The following is a 14,979-nucleotide window of genomic DNA, read 5'->3' on the forward strand; positions in this document are numbered from 1 at the left end:
TAAATTCGGGTGATGAGCCAGCAGCACACAAACAGAAGCTTTATGACTTAAAAACAACCAAAACCCCTCTAAGTTGCTTCCCACCTCACAGAAAAACACACAGGACACTTCAATGCACATGCAGATTAAAAAGGAAGCCAGTGCTTTTGAGTCTTCCACGTGTTCATCCGTGTGTGAGCAGTGCAGTGCCACTTGTTGTGTGAGGATGTTCTGATTCCATGGCAGTGCTGGCGCACTGGGAATGCAACCCACTGCCATGAAGGCACATGCACTGGAAAAGGACAGGAACGACTGAGCCCAACACCATCATGATATTTATGCAAAAGCAGCCCTGAGCAGTTGTCCCAGCCCCCTTCCTTGCCTCACAGAGGGTCCTGCTGCAGTGCACTGGTGTCTAAGGGAAGATTTAATTTGGGGTTTGGGGGTTTTCTGAGAATTCAAAAGACTGTTTGAGTAAATGATTGATTCCATGTGTTTCAACTGCCACCTGTACAGAATGAAGACTGCAGAGATATTTTTTTTCTTTTAACTTCCTTTTGCTCAGTAGGAATAAAACCAAATTTCCTCACTTTCCCATGGAATTAAAAAAACCCACATGTATTCTGTGCTCAGGGGAATGTTTTAATTTGTCTATTCTCAGCTGCACTCAAGCTTTGTAAGGGGAACACATCCTCACATACCATATCTTCCAGGAAATTGTTACTGGGATTTTTATAAAACAATAGAATTAGGACTAACATAAAGTGATTTTCTTTATGAAGTTAGGAATCAGGAAAATAGAAGTACCACTTGTTAAGAAGAATGAAAAAAAACCAAACCTACCAGTGACAAAGATCAACATTTTTATAGCAAATATTTACATTAATTACTGAAGAGTTTTGCAATTGATTGTCAGTGTCTTGGATGCTATTTATAGCTTCTTTCCTGGTGTTACAATAATGAGTAATTGATCTGTTTATGAAATATATACAGAAGTTGACCTTTTTGACATGGAAATCAATATATTCTAGAAAAAAAAAAGAGTGGAATAGTTTATATTCTCCTCACTTGGAGAACTCTAAAAGTTGCAATCCCAAACACCCAAACTAACAGAGGCCAATAGAACTATTTAAAACATTTGCCAGAGTAAGACCATCATCTTACATTTTAAGAGAAATCTGTCACTTTCAAAATTATGTAGTCAGGAAAGCATTCAAAGCTCTGAGTGTCAAGGGAAATATTTAGTAAAGGAATTATACTTACAGCATGAGTTTGTGCACAGTAACATCACAGACACACAGAGACCACACTTGATGGCAAAGCTTCAGCAACACAGAGGAGAAAGGGGCAGGAAGTAACACACGTTTAGGAACATTGCACATTTGCTTGGCTGTTACACCAACATTTTAACAGCAGCACTCTAAAGCTGCATTCCATATGACACAATTCACTAGAAAGCAGCAGAAGTTGTCCTAAGCACAAATAATGTGCTAATAATCTGGAATTTTACTGTCAAAGATTTCCTACCAGATCAACTTACTTAAGTTTCCCTAAAATGATGCTGTGGATGTTCTCCCCAAAGCATTCCAGCCATGGTGGCTGTTTCTGTGCTCTCATGCAGCTCACAGCTGTGGGATGCTTGACCCTTCCCAGAGGAAGTTCTGAAATGTATTACCCTGAAATTACTACAATTAAGGCAGTGTAACCTGCCTTAAAAAGGAAAGGTTTCATGGAATTCACACTGATTAAACACTGATGGAATGGATGGCAAATAAAGGCTTGAAAGAGAAAACAGATTCCAGAAAGCAGACCTGGATCTTTGGTATTTCCAGAATATAGTAAAGTTGAGGCTTATGTTTTAGTTCTGTAAGTTTTAAAAAACAGAAGGGAACTGCCAGGACAGAATTATTCTTCATGTTGAAAAAGCAGAAATAATTTCTATAAAAATGCAAAAGATCTTCGCAGTAAGAGTCTATCAAACTTCCATATTTAATAGTATGAATCACTTCCCTTGACTTACACAAGCAAACTGTCTTTACATTAACATCACTAAAAGCTCAATTTGGAGTTAGTTTATGAACTTGGACATATGTTTTTTAATCAGTCATCACAATTCTCTAGAACTGAAACCCCAACCTGAACTATCCATTCTGCTGAAGCATCTTTCATAACAAATACAGTTCAGGAAAGAATAACTTGTATAACTTTTATACATGGAAGTACCCAAGGATAAAGTGGAGACAAAAGGCGTTATGGAAGAGATGAAGCCATGCCACAGCAACATCTCTGCCTCCACACCTTTCTCACCTGGGCTACTCATGGTGCTGGGGACCTCATCCCCTGGCTGTCACTGGGAAGAAAGTTCAGAGATCCCCAAAACCTGAACCTACAGGGGCACTGGGAGTGGAAAAGGCAGTCCAAGGGAAGTGACCATGGATATAACAAAAGACTAGGGTTGATATAAAATGATGGCTAACAAGGAAAAAAAACTAAATTTGAGTGTGCAGGGCATAACTCACCCTCAAATTCAACATGCCTAGAGTACAGTGTGAAATTAGCTTCACCTGGAATCAAATCATTAGTTAAACTAAAACTGACTAAACTGAGTAGACATTCAGTGACTGTAAGAACAACAATATTTTCATTGAGTTAGTGGTTTTAAAAACAAGAAAATTTTGCAGATTCTCATAAGAAATCAAGTCAATCCTGGTAGAACCTAACAGATAATGTACTCCAAGGAAAGTAAGAAACACACTTTCTAGATCTAGAACACGGCTTCTCTGCAACATTTTTATCTGCTCCTCTGCACAGACATAAAATATGGTGATAAACAGAACAGTTAGTGGGGACTGTGGCTTACCAGTGTTTCTACGTTTTCTCCTGTTATACAAGTCTTACCAATTAAACTGATGGCAAAGTAACTTCAAACGCTATCAAAATTGAAATGATTGACAGGAAGAGTCACCATCAGCCCTTCCCTGAGAAATCAATCAATCAATCAATCAATCAATCAATGTAAGGGCTTTTCCATGTGCTATGAGAGTTCAGCTGTGAAAAGCTATGACTCTCAGGGGCCTTGTGAAGTGTGGCCTCAGGACTGCTGTGCCATGCCCAGGGGATCAGGTAAGCGTCAGTCTGGCTTGGCTGCTCAGGCAAGGAAGTTTACCAGAAATGATCCACTCTGCAAGATGGAGAGTATTGGCAAAGGGAATGTGCTAAAGAACATGAGCTGTTCTGAAAACCTGCCAGAGAAGCAATAACCTCCTCAGAGAATTAATTTCTGCAGTTAACTACCCTTGTGATCAAAATGAATCCCCAACTGTCTTCCTTAAGTCAGGCTTCTGCCTCAGTAATTTATGTCCTGTCCTTTTCTCAAGAGACACGGACAGCTGACTATTCCCTTCCTCTCTGCAGTACCCTGCCATGCATTTGAATACTTTTGTGCTTTTTTCCCAATATTTTTCTAGATCAAGCAACCAGGTTCTTTTTCTGTTTCCTTAAAAGCCTTGGAAGCACTGCCTTAAAAACGACATCACCCAACCCCTTGGCCATCATTACCTACCTCACAGCCACAAGTGGGCTTCAGACCCAAGAGACTCAAGAAAAAGAGGAGTCAGTGATAAAAACAGAAACCTCCCTCTTCTACCCCTACCTTGCCACATGGGAAGGAAACCTCATGGCCACATTTACTCATCCAGTGCAAAAAAATGCAATGTGTTATGGATAAAGCACTGCTGGAGATGGCTTAACAGCACAGCCATAACTGACAGGAGAAAAAGGATATAAATTTTATATAAATTACACAGCAAACACTGCAATGCTCAGCATGACACCAGGTAAGTCTGCTTCCTCAGGCAGTAGCCTTTTTTCTAAGATCACTACTCAGTATCATGTTTCAAGACCCAACTACACCACACTGGACTTGCCTGGAAGTTTCCATCAGGCTACCTAAAAGGCTTTTTTTAAATGGTAATTTTCACAAATACTTTTGATGAATAAAAAAAGTTTAAATTATATAGTATATACCAAATACTGTGTATTTTCCAAAACAAATTGGACAAAATCATGCAGATGACAGAACAACTTACCCCTGAATAACTGTAGTCATCCTATGCATATACAGACACAAAAGAAAAACTTCAGATATGCAGGTACACTGGACCAGTTAAAATGGAAATGGTGGTGTACTTGCCATAGAATTTTGATAAGGTTATGAAAAATAATAACTACTTGAGTGGTTCATTTTGCCAGCTCACAGTGACATATCAATTCAAGTGCTTTGTATCAAATTTTAACTACCTATAATCAAAAGAGTTAATCCAAAACCTAGGTGCTGAAATGCAATTGTTTTAAAGGAAAGCTAAAGCAAATTCTTTGTTCTTAGCATTCCTATAAAATTACAATTCACAGCAAAACCTTGCAAGGATTCCTTGTTCAGAGGCAATTCTTTAACACCAATATGTAAATGGTCTTTCTAGAACAAGGTGATTAGGCTGGAATAATGAAAAACTACATAATGGGGAAGAAAAACTGTAAAAAAGGAAGACAGTCTTCTGTCACTGCTGCTGGAAGTAAATGAATTTCCAAACACAACACTTCAAAGGAAAAACTCTACTCTGCATTTTCTTCCCATGATGTATGATGGAACCACAGGTGGATGTAGGTATGCAGAATGCCCAGATTTCTGTATGGATGCAGACAAGGAGAAAAAAATGACAGCCTCAGCCAGCACAAGCTAGAGAGAAACCTTTGGAGAATGCAAAATGGCTTAAAAAAGCAGTGTTTGGAAAAAAAAAAAAAGAACAACCAAAAACCAAGAAGTCATAAATCTGAAAGACTTCTCATAACACACAAAGCAAGCAGAAATGTGTGCCAGCACGTGCATCTGTGCACACATCCATGTACCCAACAGCTACACAAGTACAAGCACACTGAGCTCCTTCCCACAGCAATGTTATTTTTATTCTTTAATGCCACTGTTTTCTTTAATTCAGGGGTTTTTTTATCTAAAATTGCAATTAAAAATTCAAACACAATACGTATTTTATTTTTCTGTGCAGATAAGAAGCAGATGCTTGAGATCTATTCATCTACACTGCAATTCTTGATCAGGTTGGGATTTCAGCAGGTTTAAAAACTATGATGTTAGCTCTTAGGCTGAGATGGACTATTTTGGGTTTGTGCCACAGTACAGAAGGCAAACCAGTCAAGCCCCACATTCTCTCCAGGAAGCTAAACAAAAATTAAATCCCTATTTCAGTGTTTCTGTGAAGATCTCCAGAAAAAAATTGGGTGCTAGTCAGAACCCCGAGCTGGAACACACTGAAACATGAGCAGTGCAAATGGCTACAGCCCTTAAAGAAATCCACTAAGCCTGGAGACAAAACACATTCCCATTCTACAGAATGTTATCATGGGTCAGAATCTCTGTAAGGATTTTATTGGCTAAGAATAATTTGCCTTTATGTGTATTTTTTATTACTGTTTAAAAGCACAATCTTAACTTGATAATAAAAAAATGTAGTTTCTACTCTGCAAGAAAGCCTTATCAAAGAAATATAATCACTAACTCCTGAAATCTCAAAAATTTCTTTTCAAAAGGGACTTGAAGTTTAGACTTTAGAAGCTCAGCAATGGAATTTTCTGTATTTGTGGGTTTGTTTATAATGTCCATAAATTCTTATATTATCTCAAGAAATATACTGCTTAATCAAAAGTATGTGAAAACGAGATTGTTTAGAATCAGTAATCATGGAATCACAGAATAGTTTGGGTTGGAAGGAACCTTTACAGGTCATTTGGTTCCAACCCACCTGCAACAAACAGGGACAGCTTCCACTAGGTCAGGTTGCTCAGAGCCGTGTCCCATCTGACCTTGAATGTTTCCAGGGGTGGTGCATCCATCACCTCTGTGGGCAACCTGTTCCTGTGTTTCACATTAAAAAAAATCTCTTCCTTATAAATAATAGTATGCTATTGAGAATTTGCAAGGTTCTAATTTTTTGCTAAAATAAGACATAGAATACTGAGGAACTACAGAATTTTTTATTACAGCCATGAGGGTGATGTGTTTATGAAAGCAGAAGATACTGAGACAACATGCAACATTTCAAAAAGCATAAAAGAGGATGATGAGGAGACTGGGAATAACATAGGTTTAGGCAGTAACAGTAATGATGCACCACTCCTCTGCTACTGGTACTTGGCTTTTGAATTATTCTGCTGTGAATGTGGGAGAAATATCAGCACTCTATGAATCTGAGCAGTTTGCAATATTTCAACCTGCAGACAACAAGACAACTACTCTGCCCTTCCCTCCCCACCTCCCATTTCCTTCCTATGATTCATCATTGCAAAGACATTCTTCAAAAATGTTTGTCTATATCAGGAATCCTTCTGCAGAAGTAAAGAGGTGAGAGTCAGCAAAATCTTAACAATCGGCTCACTGGAACAAAGTCAGAAGAATGTATTGTGTGAAAGTTTGTATAAAATAGACTTGATGAAAATGCTGGAAATACAGTTCCTATTGTACCAGGAGGTCAGATTTCAGTAAGTAGAGTTTGAAATCCAATGCAAGGGGAGAAGATTCATTCATTATTCTAATATATATCTTATGATTACTTACCAAAATGTATTATCTTTTTAATCAAATCGTATAGAAGAGGTTGTAAAGAGCAGGAACTGGAAGCATTATTAAAAAAAAAATCTTCAAGTATTATCAGTGCCTTGGAGACAGGCTTAAAAAAGGTAAGAACCATTTACCCCCACACAAAGGCTTTTTTTTTTTAATGCCTAAGAAGTTCTTCTGAGATAGCAAATTCTAATCAAAATTCTACTCTGGTAGAATAATAAATTCTAACCTGAAATGCCACCTTTCTAGAAAGGACATAAAATATGTATCTTGACTCACCTCATGAGAATATAAAAATAAAGGAAATAATTTCTTGGGAATATATCTATTGTTAGTTGCAGCATATGCTCCTAAGTAGCCAATAAATTCTTAGCAAAGAGGGGAATTTTTTCATTTTATTTTGGAACAGCTCAACCAGAAAATTTTGATCAAAGCCACTTTTACATTAGAGAGAGAATTCTTATTCTCGGCATATTCTTTCTCAAACCTTTTAAATTCTTTTCTTCTTTTTCCCTCACCCAGACTAAGAATCTTTAAAGCATCATATCACCTTCCACCATATTATTTAGCAGAAAAGCCTTTAGAAACACATCAAACCATTGACAAAGCAGTGTGTCTAGAAATTCAAGATACATGAAGAACAGTGGAATGTCAGTCATTTTTTGGCAGATCAGGCAGTAGAGCTAGAACTCAAAAATCTAATACTCCCAACTGAAAAATAGTTCAGACAAGCTGGACAGAAGGCTTTGCTTTACTGAGAGACTACAGATAATCAGAAAATTATTTTAGTCAACAGACCTGCTGAAAGGTGACTTATACACAAATCCACACACCCAAGGACAAACTCCAACCATGCTCCATCACATTACATGCTGATATAAATGACTCTGGAGATTGTCTGGCTTGCTCTTGCAACAGCCATTTCACTGACTTTACTGAAAGTTTTAATACTATTTAAGTGATATTTTTAAATAGGATTTTTAAAAGTCAATTAATTCAATTTACTTTTGAAGCCTGAAAGGAAGTTGGATGATTATCTCTAAAAGGGATACATTTTTATATTAAACTTGACAGATATTATAAATAGCCATGAACAACATAAAGTGAATCCTTCATGACACAGGGATGCAGAAAGCAACATCATGCCATAGAAAGTATCACTGTATTACTAAATGTTTTGTACACAAGAGTCAGTGGGGCCTCAGGGAGCTGTGGGTTCTGCCTACCAATATCCTTATTTGTCCTGGGAGGATGGGAGGGAAGAAGAAAAGAAGCATAAAATGATTAGGTAATACTGTGGCTTTGGCAGGTACAAGTAGTGCTGATATAGCAGTGGTATCTGCATACAAGAATCCCAGAAGAGTTTGGTACTATGCAGGATGAAGAAAAACACTCAGCAATAGAAACTACTGTGGCAGTTGTATATTTTCCATCAGAAGCTGTTATAGGACAGTGTTACTTACCATGTTTGTGTTGCACATAAAGAGAGCTCTACAAAAGGGTTATGTTGTGCTCACAATCAGTTATTAATGTGGAGGAAAAAAACTGCTATTTTTTGTTACCATAAAAAATTAAAAATCAAATCTTCTAGCCATGTACCACTAATAACAAAGGTCATTGAAATAATTTGCATTTAAAAATACAAAGCTAGACAATCTTAGTGATATAATTCCCCTTGCTCTGCCTTCATTAACAGGTGTGGAAATTAGGGAGTACTGGTTCCAGCTGCAACTGTGATGCAGGTGGGCAGGTTAGGATACAAATGCTCCTCACAAGAAGAGGATTAGGGTCATGGTGTTTGCTCATTACCTATCACAGTTTAAATTGTTAGCTAGCTCAACGGAGACAAGGATCCTGCTGAACTTATTCCCTTTCACACCCGGTGAGAAATTCACAAATACCTGGCAAAAGAGTCATTGCCACCCACCTTCTGTGGTGACTGGGAGAGAAATCTCCATGCAGGCTGCAGACTGGGCTTTCCTGAAGGGGGGCCTGCCGGGCCCTCGGCGGTTTGCTCGCGACACATCCGCACTGGAAAGGCGTTTGCCTGAACTGCAGCTCTGGGATGTTGGGCTTGTACAGTGACCATTCACATGATCTGGAAAGCGAATGCAACAAATGCTAGGTAAAGTGTCAGCTCCCAAGATTCAGAATGGAGGAGAGATGTATGTTCTGATACTTGAGAATGGGTAAAATCAAATCTTCTGTGAAAAACTACTGATTTGTTTTACCAATCCATTGCACGTATGTAAAAAACTCACCATATCTTTAAGGTATGGTTTGAAAAAAACCAAGGGCCACAGAACAGGCACATCTAGAGCTGCAGATCCCACAGCATTTTGCTGACCTGTGCATACAGGCATTTACCAAGGTACTGCAGGTAACACTGACACCCTGCTGTTGTGTCTCCTAAGAGATGCCAAGTCTATTTGAATGTTTTCTTTCCTTTTTGCTCTCGTAAGAACTCCAAGTATAATTTACTACAGGGCAGAATTCAGAGCTAGACTTCTTCCCTGCTTGACTCAAAGCTGCATGAAACAGGCCACTATTTGAGATAATTACAAAAATAGCCATAATATTGCTAAGTATTTTATTCTTTACAGATCATAGATTTATTTTACTTCTAAGGAAACTGCTGAACAATTGATTTGTCTGCTACAGCTCTATAGAAATGAGGCCATGGTCAATCAGCACAGTGGATGTTGCTGTCTCATGGAGTGGGAAACAAAACATGCCTGCTTCAAACTCTTACTACATTCCTCTGTTCTTTGTCAACAGGTCTTTAAACCACAACAACCACTGATCAGGGCTTGGATCAGAGTTCAGAACTGGACTGGACCACAAAATATTCATGTGATATTTTTCTTCCTATCATGCCTGGCAAGACAAGATGAGGAGAATTACGGAACACAATTTCCCCTTCAACACGTGAAAGGATACACACCCAGATATAACTGAATTATTTGCGGTCAGCAGGTTATTTTAAGTAAAGAGCATGTAATTAGCAAAACAAAAGTTCAGATTCATGCAAGCCCACTGAATATTTTATTCAAAACTGTAGGAGCTAAAGACTATAGGTAGGGGTTTCTGCCTTAATTTGGGGTTAATTCCTGCAATCTTGAGGTCTCTGCCTTAATTATCAATGTTGGATTATTTATATCTGAGAATTATCTTAGTCTTTAAGAGTCTGTATTTAAGGACCATATTCAGTTAACTCTCTTTGATTTGTATTGTATCCAAGGAAAAGATGAATGTTCCTGTACCAAGATAAATTTATTTCTTGGTTACCATGCCATGACAGCACCAGTGTACCTTATGAAAACCTACTTCTATATTCACTCAATATTCCAGTCCTATACTGAATACAGTGTATAGTGTGGTACATGTAGTCTTTGAATGTGCAAGTCATGTCCTTTCCATGTGGATATAATTCACTCTTAATGAACAAAAGTGGAAAAAAAATGTTCAGAATTATAGATTAGAAAGCAATTTAGTATCTGTACTGCATAACAAAATAGCTCTGTAGGAGACACAACTTCCATGCTTCTTGTCATTTTTCCTTAATACATGGCTATTAACTGAGCTAATAGCAGATATAAAACTGATGTGGATGACTCATTCCATTTTTAGTTAGGAAATTTTCCAAAATTTCCTGGAAATGTTTGTATATTTCAGCAGAAGGTCCTTTGAGATCGGGGGCTTTGTTCAAGGACACAGGCTGACTGTTCAACCTCAGCAACAGACACATCCTCATCCAGCTGCTTTCTTTCTTCAAAATTCAGTTTGTGGGAAGGTGTTTCAGCATGATATCTAATTATCTCCAGGGGGAATCCTAGGAAATGGTGAGGAACATAACAGAGTGAAAAAAAAATCATATTCTATAGAAACATCAACAATATTTGTGAGTCCTCTCTAATGAGCATTGTACAGAATGGCCAGAACACATCCAAACCCCTGTTCACTATGCCATAGTTTGAGACAATGCTGCTGTGTTTCTCTAAGTAGGCTGCTTTGTCTCAATTATCTTCAAAGGCCCACACAAAATCATCATTAGGATCTGGGCACCTAAACTCTTTAGCTGTTTTGATGATGTTTTTTTGAATAAGCAAAACCAGTTCCTGGGAAGAAAAAAAAAAGTAATCAGGCCTCATCCTAGAAGCTGTAGGGGGTATCCCTTCAAGTATTGAAGTTGGTGAAAATTAGTGGGTGCTATAACAATGAGTAAAAGAGGGATTTTATTGATCAGCTACAAACTTGTCTGCATTTTAACACTGTTCTGTTCCTCTGATTAAATGTAACTTTTTAAAATGTATACAAGAAGAAATGCAGGTCTTCAAGCCTTAGTAAAAACACAGGCATTGTACAAAAAGTAAGATAATGATAGGAAACATGACTGCATTTTTTTTTTTGTGAGAAAATGAAAAAAAAATCCAGCAGATAAACACCACTCAAATCTATGAGAAAATTCTGTGTGTATATTTAAAAATTAACTTCTCATATTTTTTAATGCTATAAGTTCTGTAATACAAAACAATTCTAAAGTAAGGTTATGTACTGTTTAAGAAAGAGTTCCTTACTGCATTGTCTGAAAAAAGATGAAGTATGCAGGAAAAGTGACAAGAAAAACAGAAGCACTACTTTTCTACAGTGTACTTTCTAAGGGAGAATGAGAATGTTCAAGCTCTCAGCCTTTAAGAATAACTGTAATGATTTACCCCCCCACCCCCTGAGGCCTGAGTTACCTGATCCTCCTTTGCCATGACAGATGTCTCCCTACAACTCCAAAGAACACGTACAGGGAGCTTGTAAAAACATGGCTTTTTTTTTCCCCAGCTTTGTTTGATTTGTAAGGAAAAGCAACATTTTAACTTTTGTCCTTGCTAGAATACTGCTTTTGTCACATGGTCAGTGAGGCTCTTCTCGGCTTGGAAATACTACTTGATATGGAGCATTAGTTGATACCAGGGACATTAACATTGTGCTTAAGCAGCAATGCACAGATTCCTCTGCGCTATTGACACAATAATGCAACAGCTCCTCACTCTTCTTCTGGAGGAGGCAAAGAAGAGGTGATGCTGAAGAAAATTGCACAAAACACCCCTTCTCTTTTCTACCACTGCATTTGCCATCACTCCCTACCCCTTCTCATGGGTGCTGCTGCCCATGAGGTGACAGGAATTAGAATTATACTGTCCAGTGCTCCTGGATCCCTTCAGCCAGTCCCACACTAATGCAACATATCTGGGCATCAGGGTTTAGTGCAGCTTATCCTTGAAGCAGTCTCCAAACTGTGTAAGAACCATCCCACTATGCCAGGGGAGCAGCCTTGTCTACTTCCTGTGGATAGTGAACTAAATGGCCAGGGCTCAGTCTGTAGCTATTCTGCTCATTAATTTAAAAATTTAGGGCTCATGGAAGCCATTGGAAGTAATCATAGGCAATTACCCCTTTAGTCCATTTAAAACTAATTTAACTGTATTGGTTTAATAAAGCAGCAGTAAATCATTGTATATATGATGTATTAAAATACATAAATGTTCATGACATAAAATTTTGTAATGTTCTCCATGTGCTGCTTCTACAGTGCAGTTCATGGTTATTGGCCTTTGTCTGGGCCCATGGAATTAAAAATGCTTATCCATATGAATTAAAAATACTTTATCTGTCTCTGTTACCAAACACCAGCCGCATTCAGTGCCCTGTGCACCCCACAAACTGCTTTAAAAAGCAAAGAGAACTGTACTGGATGTAAGGCAAGAGTGTCACACAAAATTCCAGAGGGATGATGAGATCACGAGGAACTAAAGAAGTGACTTCAGTTACTGTGAACCTGATGAAACTACTGAGAGATGTGATGTGCAACATGACAGCAGCAAACCAACAGGGCAGCCTCATATTAAGCCAAATTTCTTTGAGGCATGTTGCACAGGGAGAATATTCTATATACCCATGTTGATTTAGTTTACACACAGTAACATGTATATCCTACACAATCTGCCTGATCACAAACATAGAACTTTTAAACAACTTGGTGACCACTGCAAAAAAGCAAAAAAGACCAACAATTTTCCAGTAAAAAGATGAATACTTGTTAAAGGCAAATGTAATGAAAATGTCAGTAAGAAAGAAGTACTCATTTGCAGTTACTGCCTAGCAATTGTTTACACTTGACACAAAAAAAAATCAGGAAAGAATATGAGCAACCAATTCTTTCAGTTCTAACAAAGGGATAAATTCAAACAGAAAAACTTGCTCAAAACCTTCCTACTAATGATTGGAGAGAGGCTGAGACAAAGGAATATAAATATCCATAATTAGAAGCATTGTAATATCATCTTAAGTTGTAAGGAAGTAATCAATAAAAGAGAAAATGAGAACCAGAGAAATGCTTTAATATGGAGCAGAAAGAACCTGAAAAATAAGTCTCAGAGAATGCTCTCAACAACTGTTGAATACAATTTTTACAGTTAAAGTGAAGAAAAATCCATCTGTTTCCACTGGGGGATTTTTGTGTATTATCAATAAATTAGATTTTAAGTAATGATTATGGTGGCGACTAACCTTTATTTTTACACAGCAGAGAGATACACATTTGAATTAATAAAAAAATGTAATCTCAAAACTGTACAATGGCTCCAAGAACAGTCTCAGGTTTGCCTGAAAATAATCAAAATTAGTGTAATGGTGTAAATATTCATTAGTGAGAACACAGGCCGATACCATAAAATTTAAGAATTTTAAAGGATTTATTAAAAAGAAATTTCCTTAAGAAGTCAGAAACACAATTTTCCCTTGGTGCAGTTCTGTCAGCCAGGCAGGAGAGAAGGTGAAAGCCCCAGCAGAAGAGGTTAATACAGATGCACTGCCAAAATAATGTACATTTAACATCATGTCTTCATCAGTTTGAAGAGGAAGGAAGAGCTGCCCTAATGACATGCTGGTAGAATATCTATGTCCACTCCAACACTGTAATATGCTGTCACTGTAACATACTGCCCAATGCCTGTGTAATATAATGGTATTCTGCCTATGGCAACAAAATCCTATCATATACTTGGTTCTAAAATCACCATGTTTTTCAAAGCAGGATGAACAGATGTATTTGTCAGAGAGACAAAATACTGTGGAGTGGCTGAAAACATTAAGTGCATTGTCAGATCACTGACAGACTCTCTTAAAATTACTATTTTCCCTGAAATCAGGGAAAAAAAAAAGAAAATACAAAATAAACGCTCTCCAAATGAAAGACATAGAGAATATATTATTGTATGTCATGACATAACCTCCATGTTATCATATCTGAAAAGCCAAAACATGGCAGTGCAAACCTAAAAACAAATCTAGCTTTGCTTCTACAGAATAGTGAGAAAATTTTGGACTACTTGGATCTAACTCTGCTCCTCAGATTCATCTGCTGAATTTCTAGTGATCGTATAACACCACACTATGGGACTGTCTCAAAAAGTACAGAGCACTCAGTGTGCCTCCACAGAATAATCCAACATAAATGGTTGCTATGCCTTGTTCAATAAACAGGAAAACATAAGACAGATAACCTGAACTGAATTCTGAAACGCAAACATGAAATCCTGAACTGCACAGAAGACAACACTGGAACATGTAAGCAGAGTGGATGGACCACAAGACCACCTGAATATCAACAACTTGTCCTGAGCACTCCTTACGTGTAGCATTGCACCTGCATTTTCACCATGGAAAAAACTTGCATTCATTCTCTGGTTTTAAAAAGGAAAAATGTTACAACCTGAGAGGTGAGCAGAGACCCCAAAATGGAAGAATACCCTGTATGTGTCCACAGTGCTGACAGGAGTGGAAAATGACTTACCTTTGAAGTCCTCAGTAAGGAAGGAACTCTTCCATATTTAAAACCAAAGAACTTGTGAGCAGTGAGTACCTGTTACAATGGAGCCTAGCAGTTGTGTACCATTTTGTTATTACAACCCCTAAATGTATGATGATCTTTACAGCTTGTTTTGTTTTTCCAGCTGCCAAATTTCACTGTCTTTCCTTTGCTATGAAATGTAACTATATTACTTACAATCATTTTACTTAGGGTGTTTTTTGTATGGTTTAAGGCACTTACCTTTCCTTCTAACTAGTTGCTTGTAAAATTCTCAAGTAGATCAGTTTGTTATATTGTTTTTTTCTCACCTGGAAGCATTAGAAGTTAGAACACAACCCCTTTCCGCTGTAAAATATAACCACAGAGCACATGTGCATTCTGCTATAGTAACTGAATCATCCTGTTGCTTTTTTAAAATTCTGGTTATCTGGACTGGTAGAAGTGCTAATATATCCACTAGATATATAGGTTCTCTTTTAAAAATGTTTGACTATGAAAATTCTCC

The 14,979-nt window shown here is 37.7% G+C and overlaps 1 protein-coding gene across 1 annotated transcript in view; it reads right to left on the bottom strand.

The window, feature by feature from the left end:
* The window catches only part of STXBP5L (syntaxin binding protein 5L), a gene marked incomplete at its 5' end in the record, with an annotated part of 177,968 nt that overhangs the window by 10,143 nt on the left and 152,846 nt on the right, over positions 1-14,979 (bottom strand). Inside the window, one exon of the mRNA XM_083854399.1 lies at positions 8,538-8,708. Coding sequence (XP_083710525.1) covers positions 8,538-8,708 — 171 coding nt within the window. The remainder of the gene's footprint in view (positions 1-8,537; positions 8,709-14,979) is intronic.

This window comes from Zosterops lateralis, assembly GCF_965231275.1.
Source record: "Zosterops lateralis genome assembly, chromosome: 2".
Classification (NCBI taxonomy): domain Eukaryota; kingdom Metazoa; phylum Chordata; class Aves; order Passeriformes; family Zosteropidae; genus Zosterops; species Zosterops lateralis.